The sequence below is a fragment of the Papilio machaon genome, chromosome 19 (assembly GCF_912999745.1).
Source record: "Papilio machaon chromosome 19, ilPapMach1.1, whole genome shotgun sequence".
Classification (NCBI taxonomy): Eukaryota; Metazoa; Arthropoda; class Insecta; order Lepidoptera; family Papilionidae; genus Papilio; species Papilio machaon.
The window spans coordinates 7,225,445-7,248,972 of NC_060004.1; the positions used below are offsets into that span (position 1 = coordinate 7,225,445).

Below are 23,528 nucleotides of genomic sequence, written 5' to 3' on the forward strand. Positions count from 1 at the left end.
CGGCGTGCAGCGTGCGGCGTGCGGCGTGCAGCGTGCGGCGTGCAGCGTGCGGCGTGCGGCGTGCAGCGTGCGGCGTGCGGCGTGCAGCGTGCGGCGTGCGGCGTGCGGCGTGCGGCGTGCGGCGTGCGGCGTGCAGCGTGCGGCGTGCAGCGTGCGGCGTGCGGCGTGCAGCGTGCGGCGTGCGGCGTGCAGCGTGCGGCGTGCGGCGTGCGGCGTGCGGCGTGCGGCGTGCAGCGTGCGGCGTGCGGCGTGCGGCGTGCGGCGTGCGGCGTGCGGCGTGCGGCTGCTAGCAGCAGAGTGGGCGCGGCGTGTCGGCGCGCGGCGTGTGCAGACTCCACGCCGGCAGCTCCACGCGCCCCCCGTCCGCCGCACCCCCCGCACCCGTCGCTTCTGCCGCACCCCCAACACACCAGGTCGGTAAGTACACATATCGACAGAAAGAAAGCAAAAAGACGGTACTGCTCGCAATTCACGGCCATCGAGTATCGTATTGTATATTTTTGTTTGATGAAATGAACAGTTAATGTCGTGCTTCATCGACGGGTATGAGAGAGCTGGCGCAGACTGAACCACTGCGAACTATCTCCTACTCTCCTGTGAATTGTCAATGAGTCGACTTGTATCACTGGCGTACCTGTGGGGGTGTGGGGGTGTTGGGGCGCGGCGGGGGTTGTCGTCGCGGCCTCCAGCAGCGCGCGCGCCGTGCTCACGAAGACGTGGTCGATGCCCTGCGAGCAGAAGCAGACGCCGTGTACAGAGAAGAGGGGGAGGGCGAGGGTGGCGGAGGGGGGTGTGGAGTACCTGGTCGTGCAGCGCCGAGGTCTCGGTGTAGGGCGCGCCGAGGGCGGCGGAGGGGGGTGTGGAGTACCTGGTCGTGCAGCGCCGAGGTCTCGGTGTAGGGCGCGCCGAGGGCGGCGGAGGGGGGTGTGGAGTACCTGGTCGTGCAGCGCCGAGGTCTCGGTGTAGGGCGCGCCGAGGGCGGCGGAGGGGGGTGTGGAGTACCTGGTCGTGCAGCGCCGAGGTCTCGGTGTAGGGCGCGCCGAGGGCGGCGGAGGGGGGTGTGGAGTACCTGGTCGTGCAGCGCCGAGGTCTCGGTGTAGGGCGCGCCGAGGGTGGCGGAGGGGGGTGTGGAGTACCTGGTCGTGCAGCGCCGAGGTCTCGGTGTAGGGCGCGCCGAGGGCGGCGGCGTAGCGCGCGGCGTCTGTGGCGGGCACGGCGCGCGCGGCCGCCAGGTCCGCCTTGTTGCCGACGAGCGCCAGCACGAGAGGTCCGGGCGCGTTGCTCTGCAGCTCCTTCACCCAGCTCTTGACGGCGGCGAAGCTCGCGCGGCAGGTGATGTCGAACACGAGCAGCGCCGCGTTCGCGTTGCGGTAGTACATGGGCGCCATGCTGCGGAACCGCTCCTGGCCCGCCGTGTCCCACACCTGCCGGCCGAGCGTCGCGTCATGCCCTCGTCGTACCCGCGTCGTGTCCCACCACCGCGGAATAGACAAAGACTTTTCGGTCTCCTTCCTTATTTATTTTAACACTACGAGAACAACAACGAAAAAGCCGAATACGGTCTTAAGTTATAATTCTCGTGAGTCACGGCGAGAGATTTGGTATAATTTCAATATTCTGAATTGTGGTGCACTTTAACCAGTTTTTTGTAATAGAAATATTTGAGATCATTAAATAATGTTAAATATGTTTTCCCCGCGAGCACGGCGTGCGTTACCTGCAGCTTGACCCGCGCCTCGGCCAGGTTGATGTTGCAGGTGAAGAAGGAGGCGCCGATGGTGGGCGAGATGTGTCGCGAGAACATTTTGCCGATGTAGCGCACCACCAGGCTCGTCTTGCCCACGCCTGCAAGCGGCGAGCGGAGGAGTCACACCGGGTGCAGAGGCGAGGCGGCCTAGCAGTGTTGCGACGGAAGTGCGACACTGCTAGGCCGCCTTGGTTTAACAGTAGTAGATGACAGTAACAACATCTGCTGCATGAATAGACCGGCTCGCTCGGTTCAATACCACGACCACACAGAAGATAGGCGTCAATTGTAAGTGACTCCGCGTTTCGTGTGATGAGGGAATTTGATGGAGGAGGGGAATTGGAACATAGGAAAAGGAAATATTCTCTTTGTAACGCTCTACGTCTATCCTCCATCGATTAAAGGTAGGCAACACATCTGCAATTGTGGATGTCTATGGCCAACGGTTGCTTCGTCATTTCAGTGAATTTAGATTATTATTTGCTCTTTTGTCACCTTATAAAAAAAATGTGGAAATACATTGGGTCATAAGCCTCCATCTAAACCATTTCAGAGATCTAGTAATTTTTTACTCCAGTAGCTCCAAGAAGATAAATTGCAATGTTTACCTTGCCCAGAAATCTAATCATATAGCTAACAACAATATTCCCATAATCCTGTCCGCAAAGAAATTGTCAGGCTGCAGGAAAGCTTATTGTAAAATAACTAAGTATTTAGTATTTATGTCATTATAATCTTAACTTTCTAATTAATGCATAGTATGATTATTTTCAACATTCTGCTAATTTTACCAAAAGTTGGAAGTGACTGCTGCCCGTAGACATCTGCAGCAAGTTAAAATGTTTTAGATATGTTGCCCAGCTTTAATGGGCTGAAGTAGGGACATAGGGAAAAAACCTACTCTTGTATGTCCTTTCATTTGCCAAATCCACTCTCCGTTCCCATCTATTCTTTTCTTAGAAAAGGAAAGATATCAAAAATTCTGCCTCCAGCATCACACTTATCAGGTGAATTATGTGAAATCTTTCACTTGATGCCTATCGGCTGTGTGGTTGCAGATGTCCTACACCTTTTAAGCAAGCAGGAGACAATCATGCAGCAGTGTCATGCTACTGCAGACTCTACCATTGTTAAATTCAATAAAGAGAAATTCATATTATATATATAACTTTATTTTATGAAGTTCTAGCAAACTGAGTGAGAAGTAACAGTAATATTGTGTATGTATCTGAGTATTTATTTGCCCATTTCCTGATAGCTTCGTAATCGAGTAGTCATGTCGTAACAAATACAATCACGTATGTAGTTAATTTCGTAATGCATACCTTGTGAGCCTAACACCACTATTTTGGCTTCTATCACTTTCATTTTAATCTTTACCTTATGTTCTATGGAAACGTTTAAATTCACTTTATAAAATTTTCCATTCACTAAGTATAACTGGGATTTTTACAAATGTTCTTCGACGAATAGTTCAAAATATTAAATAATCTAACGTGCACTTTCATTCTTCGCTAGAGACCAACTAGAGACGGACAAACAAGTTTTATTTCATTTAAACAGCATTTAATTCGCTTTATAGGTACTGGTATGGAATCTGTTTTTGTTAAAATATTTTCTCTTATTTAGTACTAATCAAAGAGTATTATAGTAAGTAAAGTCTAGTCATTCTAATAATTTTAGTAATGGTTTTAATTTTTTCTGTTATGTTAAACTTGATACTTGAAATAGAAGACATATTTGACATATGACAGTGACGTACATAAGTTGTACATGATACAGATTAGAATGTCCTCAGTGTTGTCATTTACGTTATAAAATGTACATTCATGCCTGTATTCTGCTGTTTAAGTTTAAATACATTAGATATATTTAAATAGCTTATTAACGTTAACTGTGTCAAACTTAAATTTCATTCGTTGTGGCAATATCCTTAAAAAGAACCCTTCCTTTCCAAAAATTCGAAGTTTTAGCTTGAAATATAAAATAAATTAGTAACGCTTATTTTGCAATATCACTTCACTTCAAATCACAATTTTTACAAAATAACTAAAAAATCAAAAGTCCAGATGATATTTGACGTGCTTCTGTTTACTTATTTTAGACTTACTTTTAATTGAAACGAGTAATAGTAAGGATAAAATTAAGTGAGACCATTAAAGTAGTAAGCATGGAAAATATTGCGCTTACAATGGTGTTATTTTAGCAGGCACTGGCGGAGAAAGAGCAAAATTTGATTTGGGCGACTTGTCTTCCGCAAGGCCCCGAACTTATTCATTTTAATTTATTTTTGGTATCATTTAATTGATTTTCGACAGCTCTGTGCCTTTGGACCCCTAGGTCATCGTAATTAGGGTGATTGAAGAAAACTTATCGCTATCCAACAATGTTTACAGTTTAGTGGTAATTTTACTACGAAATTATAAACTAGAACCCAGTTACGTCCCAACAGAACTCAAATCAATGTTACAATTTTATCTGTGCGTATATCAAACGAATTAAACAATATTGGGTTTAGTTAACATTAACAACATATTGTAGTTCACTTCACATAACATTTGATGCCTTTGTCTCAATCATTACGGGAGTTAAAACAACATATTTAGATTTAAATCAAAAGTTACGGATATTATCATAACATAAATTTTTACTCATATTGAAAATGTAAATTTCTCTTTCTTTATTTTTGGATCAATTCTTTTATGGGTATAACTCCAAGGCGCGAGGCTCCTCAGAGCACGAGGCCGGTGGCGATCACCCACAGCCCACAGCGCACACCGCCCACGCCTTCCTCCGCCTCTGTTATAGCAAGGCTTCTTTAGTACAGACTAAAGAAGCCTGGCTTGCAGACAGCTGCATTCACTGACATTGTCCCCGAGCTCGCTGTGGAGAGCGTAGCTTATGTCGGTTACAGCGACTTAAGGGTGGTAAAGGATGGATCTATATATTTATTTACAATTATGCTGTGAACTGTGGCTTTTTACAAACACCATGTCTGGGTACCAAGGAAAATATTTAGTATGATTGTCCTCATATTATCGCTTTAGTTGTATATATTTAGTTGTAATGCGTCAATATGATGACTAAGGTTGGTATATTGTTTTGTCATAAATTTCCAATAAATTAATAGAAGGTACATGTCCGCACCACAAGTAGTTGTAGCTGTAAGTAGAGCAACAAGAGCGCGCAGGACGTAGGAGGCAGGTCGCTGGGCTGGCTGTAGTGCTGTTCCCGTACATTGTAAGTTATATACTACGAGCAGAAGTTATATACTACATTAACATTCTTTCGAAAACACTTAGCTTGTTAAAATTATTACGTTACGTTCAAACAAAACTTACCATCATTACGGCTTGTGTACGCCCCGCGTTAAAAAGAGAACAGATCTACTCCTAAGTTAATACAATAGAAAAGCATCATTATTACTTTTTTTTCGGTACTTTTAACAAAGCTCCATGTCGTGGTTACAAGAAATCAGAGAACTTCAGAGAACATTTTATTGAGATCGGGCGAAACAGCAGATCAGATAGAAAATGAGACTGAATTTTTTTTTATCTCTCAGCGCTTATACTAGTACTTTCTTTAGCACCGATTTCTATAACAGAACTGACAGGCATGAAGTAGAAATAATTCCTCCTTTCGTCTGATGAGTGTAGTGTCGGAGGCTTAATGTTAGTCCTCTTCACCTTCCCACCCTTTTCTTACAAGGAAAGGATGTGAAAGGTAAGTGGATTTGGCAGAAGAAGAGGGGACATATGTCATCGGTGGCTTCGCTAGTTTGGCAAATCAAATGACCGCTTGCTCATTTGCTAACTTTTGCTAAAAAGTACGACATTGTGACATGGAAATTTTATATTTATGATATCTAATATATAAAATTTACGTGTCGCGGTGTTTGTGGTTAAACTCTTCGGAAACGGCTTGACCGATTCTCATGAAATTTGGTGAGCATATTGAGTAGGTATGAGAATCGGACATCTATTTTTAATACCCCCCCCCCATTTTGTTTTTTAACTGCGCGCGGACGGAGTCGCGGGCGACAGCTAGTATATATATATATATATATATATAGTGCATTGCGCTTCACTCGAATGTATAAAAAAACTGATGGACACCGCCAAATGTGAATAACGCTCTGGTGCCTAACCGGTTTTCGTTGAGAGGCTTTAATGTCGAGGGACCGCGATGAGATCACGAAGCGCGATGATCACCCGCACCGCACGGCTGACAGCTGTGACTGTGACGCATCAAACAAATCTCGACTGAGTCGAAGGCGAGGCAGAGAAGTCGTCGTCTGCTCGACTAGTTGTTGAACTTGTGCCGCGAGTTATCGTTATAGGTCACTATCGCAATTATAAGATAAATAAATCTGCAGTCGCGGTTGCGGTGGCGCAGCGAGTGCGCGTTGTGGTCGCCACTGATCGCCGCGTAGCGCCGTGTGACTCCGTGTGACGTCAGAGCACACGTCACCAGGATTACGTAAATGTCGGGCAAATAAATAATCTACCCTCAATACAGTTATTTCATATTTTCGTTTATCAAACGGTGAGTAGATCTGTTGTTAGTTATGAACCTTATAACCTTATGACTATATACTCAACCTCAACCATTGTGTATATATTACAAGTACATATATACTCAAAGTCATGACTTTGACCAAAGAGACTCAAACATAATGCTTATGTAGTTTTATTTATATACATTGTCATTGTCAGGACTATTGCAACAGTTTCCATCTATCAAAGTAGCGCCATCTGTTGGAAAATAGTCAAAACCACATTTCAACATAATTTTTAGTGTAATAAAAGTACCTATAGATGTCCTAATATCAACGTAAAAAGAAATTGAGACCTGAAATACATAATTTGGTTAGAATATAACATGTTAGTTGACATATTTGATATGAATAAAATAATACTTATGTATACATGGCTTGATTTAAATTTAATGCTCTTATTTAGTTTTATTATTTCATTCAACAGATGGCGCTTATTACATTGTTACTTTAAAGAATCTTTAATGAATCTTTATTTTTCTTACATTTTATTTTACGTTACTAAAAAAATGCATCAGTGATTAAAAAAGTTATGACGAGTGAGATTCGAACTCGGTTGTCAGTTCGCATTCGGAAAATGAAACAATTTTCTTCATACTCTCTTTTATTCATTACTAGCTTTTACCCGCGACTCCGTCCGCGCGGAATAAAAAATAGAAAACGGGGTAAAAATTATCCTATATCCGTTTCCTGGTTCTAAGCTACCTGCCCACCAATTTTCAGTCAAATCGATTCAGCCGTTCTTGAGTTATAAATAGTGTGTGTATAGTTAAAATAACTAACACGACTTTCTTTTATATATATAGATACATAGATAGGCAAAGCTTCATTAATTGAGAATAATAATTTATTTTGCTTATAACGTCATTGCCCTAGCAATAAATTCACACACATCAAACAAAACGCGGAAAAACTTCAACTTCCTCTTCCTGTTGTGTGACTCCACCTGTCGAGCCGCATGCAACATTCATGCAACAGATGTTCTTATTACGGGCACTATCACATATATACGATATACGAACCTTAAGGTTCGACAAGGAGGACCGCGATTTAATGTCATAATATAATGAATTAATTATTTTGATGGTTTTCTGCTCCTACGCTTTCTCACTAGTTGTTATCAGTTTTCATATTAAACTGTCAATAGAAGGGAGACTAATTTCGATTATCACATTTGTCCTAAATAGACAAGCTAGCAAGCTATATGTATAAGTGAGCGTAGCACATTGCGGGCGTGGGCGTGGGCGTGGGCGTGGGCCACCGGGGCGGTTGACGGAAACGGTTGTGCGTCGAATGTCCAGTGACTCGTCTACCCTTACAAGATTTTGTGACAGTTTCGGCAGACTTAATTTTTTTTTGTTTCCAGATACCAGCATAGTTGGTTTAGATGATGTTTTAAGGCGGTGTTAACGAGAGTGCACTGTTTGTGCAAAGAATGCGTGAAGCATCCATGGATGGCAAGGCGCCGGTTGGTCGCGGCAGGCGCGAGAAGGCGCGGGTGGCGCGTTGGGCGTTGGCGGTGTCACTGCTGGTGCTGATTTGCCCGGCCTCGGCGCGCTCTCTTGTGGCAGACGACGAAAACCTCAGCCCGATGGGTATATTTTTTTTTGAGTATAAGTAATCGGAGAACATATTGTTTTATTCAATAATAGACATCGACCCAAGGAATTGCATATTATGTATAGCTGTATAGTCGAGTCTGGTGAGATGCTAGATGAAGCGGAGGGGAACCCCACAGAGCCGACAAGCCACTGCGTCGCCGCCGGCACACGGGCCTTCGCTCAGCGAGCCGACCACATCCGCTGCACACTGTGTCCTTTCTGTGCCTTGCTCTAATAGAAAGTATACGAAGAATCAATGTAAAATATTATAATATATAATATGTGCTATATTCTCAGATAGCGAATACGTTTCAAAATGTTTCGTTTTCTTCATTGTCGGTCGACGATGTCGCAGCATGTGGCATGGCGGCATGGCGGCATGGCGGCATGGCCACACGCCGCCGGTTACGCGCGGCACGTGGACGGCGGTGTGGACACGGCGTTGTGAGTTGTGTGTTAATTCGCAGGAAATGAATACAAGCCGTGCTTTCGGGAGCGGGACCGCAGGGTGGGCGTGTGCGTGCACTTCACGCAGTGCTACAAAAACCAGTCCCTGGCATACGGCGGAAACATTTTCAAATACGACGTCAGGTATGCGGCACCTTGTATTAGACATTACTGCACACATTTTCAGTTTACAGTAAACTGTTTTGTGTAAAAACTTTACAATAATATACTTGAGTATACGTAAAGACCTATTGTTATGCAAGTCGCATGTCGCACGTCGCAAGTCGCATGTCGCACGTCGCACCCACGTGCGGTATACATATGCAATGTAATGTGATCGTAGCAACAGGTTATTTATTTTTTTATGGCTAAGATGTTTTACAAATTAAAAAAAATATTCTTTCCTTGTTTCAGGGACGGAGCGCCTCCAATTAAGTATACTCATTGTTTAAACTATCAATACACAAACACACATATCAAAAAGCAACGCTTATTAAATCACTTATCTTACTAATATTATAAATGCGAATGTTTAGATTGATGGATGTTTGTTAGAAGGTATCTTCGGAACGTCTGAACGGATCTTGATGAAATTTGCTAAAGATGTAGAACATAGTCTGGAAGAACACATAGGTTACTTATATTTTTATTTTTTAACTCCGCGCGGACGAAGTCGCGGGCGACAGCTAGTAATATATATTTACAGTTATAAACAGATTTGTTTTTGTATTATTTTACTTTTGACAAATAGATTAAATGTAAGATAATAAGCTATGTTATATAATTTATTTAGAAAAAAAATGTCGAACATTGCATAGGCGTAAAGTTGAGGTGATTTTGGTAGCACGAATTCGGTAGCGAATAGAATGGCGCTTGATTGCACTTCTTGGTAATTGGTTCTGTCAAATGTGTGTGAAGTCAACCAACCCGTACTGAGTCAGCTCAATTGACTGAAGTCAAGTCAGCCTTACTTGGGAAGGCTCCGAGTCTCTCGGTGAGGACATAAACTGACGACAACACATCAATAAAGCATGGGATTTAAAAACTGTAAGTTTGACCAAAATATCGAGTTGTTTACGCGGTCGTGTTATGTTAGTTACTTGTTTAGGGCTTGCGGCCGCGACAACTGGTGCTGCACTGATGACTCTGGCCTGGCCGCGCTCGCGTCTTCCGCACCGCCCGATGCCGCCACCAGCAGCACGCCGCCTGAGAGCACGGGTAAGCTGTGCGCCCTCGCTTTCAGCCGACGTCAGGCGACTTCGCATGTTTATTCGCCGCGTTCAAGAAATGTTCTTTGATTCCAAATTTGCGTAAAATAATTTGTTTATTGCGAAGGGAAAGTAGAGTTTGATATGCTATAGATGCGACGCCAGCCAACTATCACCTTCGCCTCTGCGAAGGTAATAGTTTCTTGAACTTTATAATGTGGACCAATATTGCCTCCTGTATCCATTTACGCGGATCGGCGCGGTTTGGTGTTACCACATTTCCGTGTTTGTTTTGTCACAGGGAACTGCATGCGAGCTTCCGACGACTGTCCGTGGTGCGTCGCCCTCTACAGGTTCGTTTAGACTCGTCGCTGACCTCGTGCGCTTCACCAACGACTTAAAGACCTTTTTTTTTTTTTTTTTTTGTTTTTTTTTTTTTTTTTTAACGTCAGGAAATGCATTTACGCACCCCTACGCCGGGCTGTGCAATGGCGTAGGGAGTGTGGGACTCGCCGGCCGCAGAAGGCGACCGGAATACCCACTAAAACCTGACTGCCCTCCGACGCATTATGGCGGGGCCACGGGAACGCGTGAGCTTACTTCCGTGACCCCGCCTGCGTTGTCGCCCACGGGGGGGGGCTCCTCTCACAAACGACTTAAAGACCTGTACGATCGGTCGGGGAGACCAACATACAGGCTAACTAGCCACAATGCGAGGTGTGTTACAGGCCGGGCGGCGACGTGAACCGAGGCCACCGCACCGAGTCCGGCCTATACTGTGGCGGCGCGCTGGTCAGCCCCCGCGCGGTACTCACAAGCGCCGGGTGCGTCACCACTGTCGCGCAGGAGAGCGTGTGGGCGCGCGTGCCGGCCTCCGCCGCACCCTCACGCAATTACGCCGTCACTGACAAGCTGCGGCACGAAGGTTACAACTCCGGTGAGCTTAACCTGCGACTGAGCGCGGCTCAACATCTCTATGAGTGTCGAAAATAACTCCAATAAAAATAAAGATCTCGCCTTGCTCGCGATGCTTTCCTTCTCGTTTGCAGCTGAAGAAATGGTGGATTTTTATATTGACTTAAAACTTTAGGTAACAGCAAAAACGACTTCGGCCTAATGATTTTAAAGGATTCAGTCGAGTTCGCAACGAGTCCCTTTAGTGCATGCGTGAGCTTTTCGCCGCCGCCCGCCGCCGGCTGCCGCGCCGTCGGCTTCGGAGTCCACGAGCAGGTCGTACTGGTGAGTGCACACATATACTACTTTTCATTATAATATATTCTTATTTTAATCTAAAAATCTCTCTAATATTATAAATGCAAACGTTTAGATGGATCGATGTTTGTTTGAATGTATCTCCAGAACGGCTCAACGGATCATAGTCATAAGTCTGGAAGAACACAAAGGCTACTTATTAAGTTATTTTTTTAATTTCGCGCGAATAGATTCGCGGGTGACAGCTAGTATATTTATAAGTATAGAACCGGTTTTATCTCGGTAGATCCTGGTTTCAAATTTAGAAAATTTAATACAATTTTAGATGTCCAGGATGCCGATGACTGCAACGAGACAAAATTAAGAATGTCGACTATAATAAATGTATCGACTCGCAGACGCCGATGTCCTTGCGAGACGGAGACTGTCCGCCGCGCAACCGCTCCATACCGGACCTGGTGTGCGCCATGCCCGCCGTGCCCGCGCCCTGCGACGTATCGCCCGGCGCGCCCGTGCTCTGCCCCACTGGCGACGCCCAGGTGCGCCCCCGTCCCCTATACATTACTTCTCACCTCTTTTGTCTTTACGTTTTTTTTTTATTTCATAAGGTGGCAAACAAGCAAGCGGCCACCTGAATACGCCTAAAATGCGATGCGACCGTTGTCCATAGACATCTGCAATTCCAGATGCGTTACCTTTATTACTCCCAAATGGCCCCGAGTGATACAATTAATACGGATCCGGCAAAATGCCTCAATGTTCCTTATTTTATAAAAATATCCAATGTTTCAGGGCGGGCTGGCGCTGGCCGGTGTGGTGCGGCGCCAGTGTCGGACGGGCGCCGCACACCTCGGCAAGCTGCAGCCGCATGCGGACTGGCTGCAACTGCAGCTGCGGCGGCTGGGCGTGCCCGCCTGGCAGTACGCGCTCTAGTCGCAACTGCAGCTGCGGCGGCTGGGCGTGCCCGCCTGGCAGTACGCGCTCTAGTCGCAACTGCAGCTGCGGCGGCTGGGCGTGCCCGCCTGGCAGTACGCGCTCTAGTCGCAACTGCAGCTGCGGCGGCTGGGCGTGCCCGCCTGGCAGTACGCGCTCTAGTCGCAACTGCAGCTGCGGCGGCTGGGCGTGCCCGCCTGGCAGTACGCGCTCTAGTCGCAACTGCAGCTGCGGCGGCTGGGCGTGCCCGCCTGGCAGTACGCGCTCTAGTCGCAACTGCAGCTGCGGCGGCTGGGCGTGCCCGCCTGGCAGTACGCGCTCTAGTCGCAACTGCAGCTGCGGCGGCTGGGCGTGCCCGCCTGGCAGTACGCGCTCTAGTCGCAACTGCAGCTGCGGCGGCTGGGCGTGCCCGCCTGGCAGTACGCGCTCTAGTCGCAACTGCAGCTGCGGCGGCTGGGCGTGCCCGCCTGGCAGTACGCGCTCTAGTCGCAACTGCAGCTGCGGCGGCTGGGCGTGCCCGCCTGGCAGTACGCGCTCTAGTCGCAACTGCAGCTGCGGCGGCTGGGCGTGCCCGCCTGGCAGTACGCGCTCTAGTCGCAACTGCAGCTGCGGCGGCTGGGCGTGCCCGCCTGGCAGTACGCGCTCTAGTCGCAACTGCAGCTGCGGCGGCTGGGCGTGCCCGCCTGGCAGTACGCGCTCTAGTCGCAACTGCAGCTGCGGCGGCTGGGCGTGCCCGCCTGGCAGTACGCGCTCTAGTCGCAACTGCAGCTGCGGCGGCTGGGCGTGCCCGCCTGGCAGTACGCGCTCTAGTCGCAACTGCAGCTGCGGCGGCTGGGCGTGCCCGCCTGGCAGTACGCGCTCTAGTCGCAACTGCAGCTGCGGCGGCTGGGCGTGCCCGCCTGGCAGTACGCGCTCTAGTCGCAACTGCAGCTGCGGCGGCTGGGCGTGCCCGCCTGGCAGTACGCGCTCTAGTCGCAACTGCAGCTGCGGCGGCTGGGCGTGCCCGCCTGGCAGTACGCGCTCTAGTCGCAACTGCAGCTGCGGCGGCTGGGCGTGCCCGCCTGGCAGTACGCGCTCTAGTCGCAACTGCAGCTGCGGCGGCTGGGCGTGCCCGCCTGGCAGTACGCGCTCTAGTCGCAACTGCAGCTGCGGCGGCTGGGCGTGCCCGCCTGGCAGTACGCGCTCTAGCCGCGCCTCGCATCTCGTACCCCACTTTACTTTGCAATACGCGATTTGACGCCAAACCCAACAAAACTTTCACAAAATTTGATTTAGTATCTATCGTATTAGTAATGTTGTGATTTGTATTTAGCTATAGATTATATATAGACTTGCGCATTACGAGCTCCTGCTGGCTGTTTCCGTGCGGCTTCGTCCGATCGAGATTATTGCATGAAGTACCTACTTAATATTAAAAATAAATAAAAATTATCTTGTGTTTTTGTTTTGTAGGTATGAGGAAAGACATTGTGCGTTTAAATTATTTTGCAAATGCATGCATACACATAACCATCCTATCTCTTGTCTTGTGTGTATGTAAAGAAAAGAGGACCTCTTTTCTTCTAGTTGATACTAAATGTACAACTGTTACTTCTTCCTTTTATTTTATCAACTACTATTTAAACTATACCTAGGATATAAAGAAGACTAAAACATACAACCTCCACAAAAAAAATAAAGGGTTCCCTTCCGACTTATGAATTACAAATTACATCGCAGACTTTGTTCTAAAATCATTTTTCAGGGTTTCTTCTGTTTTTATAAACTGTTTCCTGAAATCCAGAAAATTAAATACAACATTGCTACTAAGAATAAGTTTTACTTCTACCAAGAAAGAAAATTAAGAATCTGTAGCCGGGAGTACAATTAATTAGTAACAATTTTTATATCATATTTTGGCAACCGAGTGAGCGGCCACATGAATACACCGAAATAGTGAACCGATCGCTGCCCATAGACATCTTTAGTGGACGGAGGTGGGGACCAACAAATATGGGGTATTTCCACCCTCTATGCGTCACCACTGCCTCTTCCGATACATTCCTCTTGTTAAAGTAAATGAAGGAAAAAGAGATTAAAATTAGACCTCCGGCACGCACACAAATCGGACGAGACGCGGAATTGCTTCCACTTATCGTCTGTCTGCTGTATAGTTGTGGTCTTGCACCGGACAAGCCGCTCCATTTGTGTGACATATGTTGTTAATGGCGTCCACCACTGTTAAAATAGTATTTATTTTTATTTTATTTTATTTAAACTTTGTACATACACATATAATTTTGAGACATTACATAAGAAATGCAGTGTTGTACTGGAGAGCTTAACTCCAAAATAGTTCTCTTACAGCTAACCATTACATAGAGAGAGGTTGTTTAATGGGCAATAAGTAAATGTGTGTACAAGTCGTCATTAGTACAGTATATACTGTTGAACATACGAGTACGTATATGAATACTTACATACTACTATTACTTAATTAATTAAATAAGTAGTACTCTGAATTTAAATCTTTACCTTTTATTATGTTTTCTTGTTGGTCTTACGCTGGATTATGGATTTTACATCTCATGTTGGTCCAGAGTATACTTCATTATTACACAACTGCACTAATATTCACAAACTTTGAGATTATGTTTATATAATATTTTAATTTAATTATTTTAGCAGTTTGGAGGACGTATGTCATGGTTTGCATATTGTTTTTATAAATTTATAAGATTCTATATCACATTGCACTTTTACCTACTATTCGGAATATAGCAAAATAAAACTTTTACTCATATACAGTTAAGTTTTTATAAACAACATGATATGAAATGTATACCTACTGTATAGTTAAACAAATGGCAGCATTAATATCGTAAAGTGATTACGTTATGATACTAAATGTAAATTGGGAATAACTTTAAAACAGGGTTTTCCCCGCGGCAAGTCCCGGACAGCGGACAGATCGCCTTTATTATTATGTTGAGATTACATATCATTTAAAAGCAGTTATAAAACTGCCGATGGAAAAAATAATAATTGTAAATATAGACACAAAAATAAGTGAAGCGATCGCGTGTCGCTATCGTGATGTCGCAGGTCGCCGGTTGTAAGATAAGCTATCAATAGAGTGGGAGACAGGAGGTTTAGGGGCAGTTCGCTATCGTAGCCGCAAGCTAGTGCCAGCGGACCACGACGGCAGGCAACGGCAGACGGTGGGTCGACACCGCACGCTCGTCCGGGGCCCGCAGCATCGACCACTCACCACTGATACATTGTAACCAGACGGTAAGGTGAGATATGACAATGCGAATAGTCTGCCACGTCTGCTTCAAATAATCAGACCGACCTCATCTATTACATGGAATATCATTGAATCGAGTGAATATGATGATCACTAGCGACGTGACCACCTCGAGCGAGGCGAGGCGACGCGACAAGAGATTAAAATTTGTTCTTTTTATAATGTTTAATTTTTCATGTTTATTGTTATTTATTGTACGTGTATTATTTTAAAAAGTAATTTATAATTATTTAACTATATTTATTTAATCTATAATTGCATATTGATTTAAAAAATGAATATAACATTTTAGTTTATTACTCCCATGTAAGGTTGGTGTCATCCATACATTTATCTAAACATCCGCATTTATAATATTAGTAAGATTAAGTAGTGGTAGTTAATAGTAATGCATCTCGCAGATATCGTTTGGAGAGGAGATAGCAAAATGCTATTGGCGAGGTTCGGCGCACTGGCGACTCTGGCAGCTCTGGCGGCGCTGACGCTGGCGCGGCCGGCCTGCGCTCAAGGAACCGATGGAAAAAGTACATTTTCCTTTAATAATCATATAATGAATCATTTCAGCTACAAAACCTTGTGATATCTAAATAAATTAAATATATGTAAATAAGTGTAAATCATATTCTTATGATTAAAACAAAAATAAAAAATAATACTTGACTGCATTCCAGTGACTTAAATAAATAGAAATGGAATTAACAGAATATTCATTTAAAATCAAAATTTTATATTTTATAATAACGTTACAATTACAATTAAAATACAGTTTTTAAAATGTTGCTCTGTCTGCCCGCAAGTAATTCAAAATAATTCGTAATTGCTCGCAGACAACATGTACAAGCAGTGCGTGAGGGAGGACAAGCGCGTCGGCTACTGCGTAGAAGACAACATGTGCTTTGCTAACTTGACAATTGCCACCGGCACCACCTATATTGGTGATACGGAGGCCAGGTGAGGCCTCAATTTAGAATTTCCATATTTTGATGCTTCAATTTTTTCTTTTACCTGTCTCAAGCGGTAAACTATTCATAACTATTATATCTTTTAATTATGAATATTAGCCGTCACCTCATATATGTACTTAGAAGGTAGGTAGATAGGGACCGGGCCGGTTCGATTCGCTCCTGAATCACGGTTGAGTAGAACTTAGTCAACTATGCTGGCCAGGTGCATATTGCACTCACGCACTACTTACCTACATTTTAATTATTTAGTGGGTAGTTATGTGCAGGTTTCCTCGCGACCTTTTCTTTCACCGAAAGAATATCGGATAAATGTACGAGTATACAAATTAAATTGGCAAATTGAAAAACATATTAGTACTTGGTGGCGATCGATCTCACGACACCTAAATTACAAATTCAGTGCTTAATTTATGTGCAGCTGATCCTCTCCTCAATTAATCTACCTTCTCTGATGTATCACTAATACATCCTGCACAACCAGACAGCAGGTCACGTCCTCTACATTAGATAGATACGAAATGCTTTACTTACCCGCGAGTTATTATAACTTGTAAACTTCTTGTTGCAGGATGGACGAGTCGCCAATTCCGTAAGTCATTCTATTTATTATATTGTTGTTGCCTCGCATTGTCTGTTTTATTTTCAATAATGGAATATCAATAAATATTTACTTTTCATATACTATAGCCTTTGCCCGCAGCTTCGCCCGCGCGAAATTAAAAAAAAAACAAGATGAATAGTAGTACTGTGTGTTAGTTTACAATTTGATCTATACATGTTTTACATTTCAATATGATATGTTGTACCATTGCAGAGTTATCGAATAAATATGTGGTGTTTTTATATGTTTAAAGATAATCTTCAATTAAAAAACGTATCTGCGTTTCTGATAGCAAAAAGATTTTACTTATTACAATATTTACATATCTGATAACAAAAAGAAACAACATTAAACGTTTTTACTTTAACTAGAAATCAAATAATAAAATTAACAGTATTTATACAATGTCTAAAATTAATAAATTTAAATCTGTCATTCTGTCCGTTGACAAGGAAAGAAAATCATTTATTATAACTTGAAGGTTCTCTTTTCTTTACATATTTACAACATTTACATGACGATGATCAGTATATGAGAGAAATTTTAGTAGAACATGTGCCATTTACTACTAATGCAGGATTATTAGAATACACAAAAAAAAATACCCAGACGAATGGAAACCTTAATCAAAACACGGAGGCGAAACACTCGTTGTTGCACATTCGTTTAATTACATGTAAATCGTCACAAAAATCTAAAATTTTCAACTGTTTCTTTGTCTTTACTGTATCTAAGAAAAATCCATTTTAATTTGATTGTATCTTTTATCTTTAAACTGTATGTATGATGTAAGTATGATGTTGCAAATAAATGTCAAAACATGGTAATTTAATTGTTGTTTTATATTTAAGTATTATTTTTTAAAAATAAAACTTGCTATTTTATATTCTTATTTTTTATGTTCCACAAACTTTGCCTTGTGTTTTGTGTTGTGTTGTGTTGTGCAGCTTCTATCCTGTTAACAACATTTATAATCATGAATATACGATTCGTGTATCAACCTAACAATAGATCGCTCTCTCATCTGATTTACTAAATAGATGGCTGACTTCTTCTTTTCGGCCACGTGACGTCCACAGTTGGGCATAGGTCATCCCACGACGACCGATGATTGCTTTACTAAAGGAAAAATATGCATGTCAGTTTCGGGTGCTTTAAATACCGCGCTTCTTAAGTTTTACTAAAATACCTATCTCTAATAATAAATGAAGTAGAAGCTTTTCAATTATTTTACAGAGATTGTGGCGAATATCTATGGTGCTGCATACTAGAGTCAGAAACAGTAGCGCCTAGACCAGAAGCCACGCCAGCGCCGGGACCAGGAGTAATGCCAGCGCCGGGTCCAGGGGTAACGCCAGTGCCCGGTCCAGGGGTAACGCCAGTGCCGGGTCCAGGGGTAACGCCAGTGCCGGGTCCAGGGGTAACGCCAGCGCCCGGTCCAGGGGTAACGCCAGCGCCGGGTCCAGGGATAACGCCAATGCCGGAGTTTAAAAAATCAAGTAAGATGTCATGACTGTGTTTTGTACATATGTAAGTATAACTTTGAGGGAGTCGGGGACCTCACTTCTATGCATAATCTTTATTAAGTTAAAATGGACTTCGATTTAGTAAAGGGAAAACAAAATCTCTAATATTAAATATCAGCAAAGAATTAAATTGTTTAAACTTTCGTGAGACATCATAATTAATTAATTAAGAAACGGCTTAACTCACGTTTGATCGTCCGGTGACGTCACCGAAATGAGACGTGATCGTGAGATGACACGTGAAATAGTCTCAATCAATATAGGTATATACATATACCTACCCATTGTATAAATTGATGACAGCAGCAGCAACAGCAGCCAAATGCTTTTTATTCCGTTGTTGAAATCCCTTAATTTAAATCCCTAATTCTTAAAAAACTCTCACGACTACATCACGTTGGTAACTCCAGCGTGATTCTCTATTCTCTCTTCATCTATCTTTTTACTTTACAAAAGAAGGCCAATGTCTTGTTGGTCAGTATGCCACCTCACCCACCTCCTTGGCAGAATGTTTAACTTGTGCACTGAACGCCTATGATATATGTTGCATTGTTACACTGGATCTTTGCAGGACGTGTCATTGCCACATTGCTAACTATTATATACTGAAGTTATAAGAGCATTATTATATTTTTATATTATAAGGTGGCAAACGAGCAAGCCGTCACTAAAATTCGCCGAAATGGTGAAGCGACCGCTGCCCAAAGACATCCGCAATTGCATATGCGTTGCTTTTATTCAGCGGAGGAGGGGACGCACAGAAAGAGGATATTTACACTTCCAATGCCTCTCTTCCATTATTGCATATTAATTTTTTATTGACGTGAACAGATTGCTCGCTGTTCTACGACGAGTGCCCCTGGTGCGTCGGCCTCTACCGGTTAGTATCGCCTGTGACTGTGATGCGGCATTGCGTCCATTGGCGTTGCACGTGCCATCTCTGTCTGACATCGGGTCACCAGACGGTTGATCTTGGTTATCAGACTGGGCGCATTTACAAGCTTAATTTAATTTGACTCCGTTATTCATTTTTTTATACTATTTCCGCATCAAGTGTGGGTCAACTAAACAGTTTGCTAATCAGATTGTAGAACTCTAGGGGCGCGGTTCTGAGTGTTGAAGATATAACATAAAACAGTTGATTTTGTAGGTTTTTGCCGATAAGTATTATATTAGTAAGTCATTTTATAAAATGTATTTAAAAGAAAATAAATCACGACGCGACGTCAAAACACAAATAATATGCAAAAAGAAGAATATTTCATTAAAAATTACCTTCGAAGAAAAAAATGTATTTTCATTACATACATTACAATCTTACTAATATTATTAAATGCGAATGTTTAGATGGATGTATGGATGTTTGTTTGAAGGTATCTCCAGAACGGCTCAACGGTTGTTGATGAAATTTGGCACAGATGTAGAATATAGTCTAGAAGAACACATAGGCCACTTATAATTTTTTTATTTTTTTATTCTGCGCAAACATAGTCGCGGTCGACAGCTAGTAATATAATTAAAAGGAAAAATTTGTATTTATGTATGTACTGAATAAACTCAAAAACTACTTGGTCGATTAAAAAAATCTTTCGATTAAACAAAAAATAACCTTTGTGAGACATTAATCAGAGACTTAGAAACAGACATCTTTGTACCATAAAAAAGAATATTCCAAAATAAATCCATGGTATGATCCATGGTAATGATAAGGTTGGGGAAATTTGTAAATATAATTTCTCATTTCCATTGAATTCGAATCAAGTTAGTGACATCCCTTATAAGATCTAAGCATTGCACGAGACATATTGGGAGATGTCTGCAGAATCGGCGGCGACGTGGCCCAGGGCCACCGCATGGAGTCGGGACTGTACTGTGCGGGCGCGCTGGTGGCGCCGAGCGTGGTGCTCACGTCGGGCACGTGCGTGCGCACCGTGAGCGGTGAAAACGTGTGGGCGCGCGTGCCCCAAGCTGCCGATCCGGCGCACCACTATGCCGTCACCAAGAAAGTGATTCACCCCAATTATAACTCTGGTCAGTCCTAACTGTTTTTTTTTTTTTTTTTCATTTTGCAGCGTTCGATCGTTATGTGTTTATTTGTTTCGGTAAAAATAAGAAAATTATTTGTATTGTTGAATGTCCACCGTCGAGTCGGCCATGTACCTGCCACTATCGCATAACTCTTCAGGTACCCACGAGAACGACTTCGGGCTGTTCCTGTTGAAGGAAGAGGTGCGGTGGGAAGGGGGCCCGATGACGGCGTGCGTGGGCCGCGGCGGCGTGCTAGCGCGGAACTGCGTCGTCGTTGGCTTTGACACCAACGAGGAACTAATTACGGTAAATAGCCGCGTCGTCTCCGCTTATGGCCGCTGGTCGCAATGTTATCGAACGAGACATTCAGATTTTTCTAATTTGTATAAGATTATCATCTGGGACGATTAGATAATCACAGTAGAGATGTGTACAAATATCACTTATTTATATAAAGTTATGTTTTACACATTAAAGATAGTATTTAAAAATTAGCATTTTTAGGCCATAGTTATTCGATTTAAATGAAATAAAATAAATTAAGGCCTTTGTTGAGCGTGTGGACTGTATGTTGTAACAGCCTTGGTGCACAAGGCAACTCAAATCTTCAAAACCCCGCGATTATAATCACTCAGCGACTTGCGCCATACCAAGTTATAGAGCTTCGTACACACGCGTCGTCGATATTTCTAATCGTCATCGCATCGCCAAAGCATAACCTAACATTGTATAGCGTAAATCGCTTAGCGAGTAAAATTGCTTTTCCACTGGCGAGCGAGTAAGCAAAACACATATATATATGCTTGTATAGAGGCGCGGGCTCCTTGGGAAGTCACTAGTAGGTCTCAGTGCTACAAGGATAGATAAGATAAGTTAAGTAAGATAGGATAAGTTTAAGTTTTTTTTTTTTTTTTGTTGACGCGGGGAATGCATTTACGCACTTCGCCGTCCGTGCTGCGGGGGCAGCAGGGACGGTTTCGTGTGGGACTCGCCGGCCGCAGAAGGCGACCGGAATACCCACTAAACCCCGCGGTGTTCTCCTTCGCCTGACCGGGCCGTGGCATCTACGTTAGTTTATCCACGACCCGGCTAGGGGAGCCCCTTGGTAGGGGCTCGACACGTGTAGGGAGGGGCCGGATGTAACGCCCCTTCCCATCACCCTATATGATGCCCTCCCTCGGAACACACGAGAGAGGGCATCCGCCACATTCGGCGCAGCAGGCCCCCCGGCCTGCCGCGCGTGGCCACCTCAAATTGGTTGTAGGGCCACAGCGTACCTCGTACGTCGGCGGCCCCTCGCTGGGACCCTGCGGGGCGGCAGCATTTCGCTGGCGCGTTCGCGTTCCCGCAGGGCTTCTCTCTTGGCCGCCATCACCTCGCGTGCAAACGAGGCGACGGCGGCCCAGCTCTGCTCGCTGCCGGACATCGATCTAACAACGGCCGGCAGCGACAGATCGCGTCCTATTGCGCCAGTGAGTGTGGCGCGTTCAGCGTCCCAGGCCGTGCACACGGCGAGCGTATGCTCGGCCGTGTCCACGGCGCCGGTCGCGCAATGTCGGCAACCGGGATCCGACTCTATTCCCACAACTTCATACAGGTCCCGGCCAAAACAGCCGTGCCCTGTTAGAAGCTGCAGGATAAGTTTAAGTGGTTTATGTGTAGACAGCTGGAAACACGGTTCATGCGGAAGTTTTTGCAATTGGTCTTCTATACCTATGTTCTTAAGATATTTGATTTTTTTTTTTTTTTTTTTTCTTTCACATTTTTTTTTTTTTTATTATTATTATTGTGGTGTGAAAATGAGTCGTCTTTTACATTAAAAGCAATTCCAAAAAATAATATACAGACACATTGAATTGTATCCGTTTCGATGTAGACGGCGGTGTCGGTGACGGATGGCGACTGCCCGGGCCGAAAGCGGCCTCGCAACATACCAGACCTGGCGTGCGGTGTCAGCGCCGACGCCGCCTGCCACGCGAAGCCCGGCGGGGCGATACTCTGCCACTCGCCCGCCGACGGACAGGTACCACTATTCACAAACAGCAACACGTATCTCAAGGAGCGGCATAGCAATACCTATTCAATTTTTTACTAATGCTCAATAATAATAATTAGGTCATAATAATAACAATCTGTAACGCTGACTCAAGTCAGGTCTATCCGGAGGTGAATCTATTGTGTATAGGTAATTCATTGAGAATATAAGGGCATGATTTAACTTCAGGGCGGAATGGAGATTGTTGGCGTGGCGCGAAGGAACTGCGTAGCCGGCAATGTGCTACTGGGCAAACTGCAGCTACACATTGATTGGCTGCAGGAACAACTGCGCCTTCTCGGCTTCCCGCTGCTGCAATACGATGCCTAACAGCACGCGGCAAACCTTTCTTCTTCGTTGAAATAAAATCTTTTTTTTTTTTTTTTTTTTTTTTTTTTGTACCTTCGGTTATTTTTCTCTCACGTACTACCATGTCTACCCCGAAGCGCGGAGTATTTTATTTATAAAGCATTTTCCTCATTAAACGGAAACAAAAAAAAACCTAAATAGGTAGCGTTAGAGAGAAAACCAATGCTAGTGTATCGGCACAACAAAACCCACAAAAATATCCACGCTTACGTCATTACGTCCCCTAACTACATCTATCTGACACTTTTTTTATAATGTAATAATAATTTATAGAATGTGTATTGACTAATCGGATTATCACTCATTAAAGTGTTCCCACCATTTAAAATATGCCGTATTTTTGGAATTATATTTAGCAAAGTGTACGAATTAGAAATGATTATTATGTATGATATTCCAATACTTACTTTCAAATAGATACTGATTATTTATAATAGATGTATACTTAGTGAAAAAAAGATAGTTCTTTGGGCTTCAGACATTTTTAAATGACTGCAAACCGCACTACGTAACTATTTGCTTTTATGATTATGGCAACATTTAAAATGTCACACACGTCACAAATACTCCCTCGCCTTGTGTTTCGGTTGAGTTCGTGTGGCGCTCGTAGCAAAGAGTCGTACCTGTACGCCGCGTGACAGCTAGTGTTGCTCTTATATTTTTTCAAAATCAGCCACATAACTACTCGTAACCACCACCTGGCTGACTTATAACGATACAGATCTGATTTCATATACAAAATAAAATCACGTACTAGATATTTACTTAAATAACAACCTTCATTGCGAATTTTCTCTAGCTGTCATTACGACGTAACCTTAAAAAACGATAAATTAAATATCAAAATATCTATTATTTGCGGCTTTCTCAGGCCGAAATTCTTTCAGATATTGGCTCCGCAACTAATTCTGATCGTTTAAAGATATTTTTCTAGACGCTACCATTTAGCCTCAACTATTTTGATGTATAGGCGGCTGCCATTGTTCTTTCAACGTCTTTGGTAGGGTTTTTT

The 23,528-nt window shown here is 43.9% G+C and overlaps 3 protein-coding genes across 3 annotated transcripts; 2 read left to right on the plus strand and 1 right to left on the minus strand.

Moving 5' to 3' along the window:
• Window positions 1–286: 286 nt before the first annotated feature.
• LOC106715570 (ras-related protein Rab-17) lies at window positions 287–3,470 on the minus strand. Its single transcript, XM_045682674.1, has 4 exons — window positions 3,073–3,470; window positions 1,718–1,845; window positions 635–1,424; window positions 287–390 (listed from the first exon to the last, which is right to left on the minus strand). Exons 1-4 carry the CDS (start codon window positions 3,113–3,115, stop codon window positions 287–289), a joined length of 1,065 nt encoding a protein of 354 aa, XP_045538630.1. The 5' UTR covers window positions 3,116–3,470.
• A 1,393-nt stretch (window positions 3,471–4,863) lies between these two features.
• On the plus strand, window positions 4,864–11,494 carry LOC106715576. Its single transcript, XM_045682675.1, has 10 exons — window positions 4,864–4,987; window positions 7,669–7,897; window positions 8,371–8,494; window positions 8,765–8,785; window positions 9,459–9,568; window positions 9,860–9,911; window positions 10,287–10,495; window positions 10,649–10,797; window positions 11,169–11,309; window positions 11,441–11,494. The coding sequence occupies exons 2-10, from the start codon at window positions 7,738–7,740 to the stop codon at window positions 11,492–11,494; spliced, it is 1,020 nt and encodes a 339-aa protein (XP_045538631.1). The 5' UTR covers window positions 4,864–4,987; window positions 7,669–7,737.
• A 7,386-nt stretch (window positions 11,495–18,880) lies between these two features.
• On the plus strand, window positions 18,881–22,510 carry LOC106715618 (kallikrein-14). Its single transcript, XM_014508949.2, has 5 exons — window positions 18,881–18,964; window positions 19,907–20,115; window positions 20,270–20,418; window positions 21,989–22,135; window positions 22,337–22,510. Exons 2-5 carry the CDS (start codon window positions 19,938–19,940, stop codon window positions 22,475–22,477), a joined length of 615 nt encoding a protein of 204 aa, XP_014364435.2. The 5' UTR covers window positions 18,881–18,964; window positions 19,907–19,937; the 3' UTR covers window positions 22,478–22,510.
• Window positions 22,511–23,528: the final 1,018 nt, after the last annotated feature.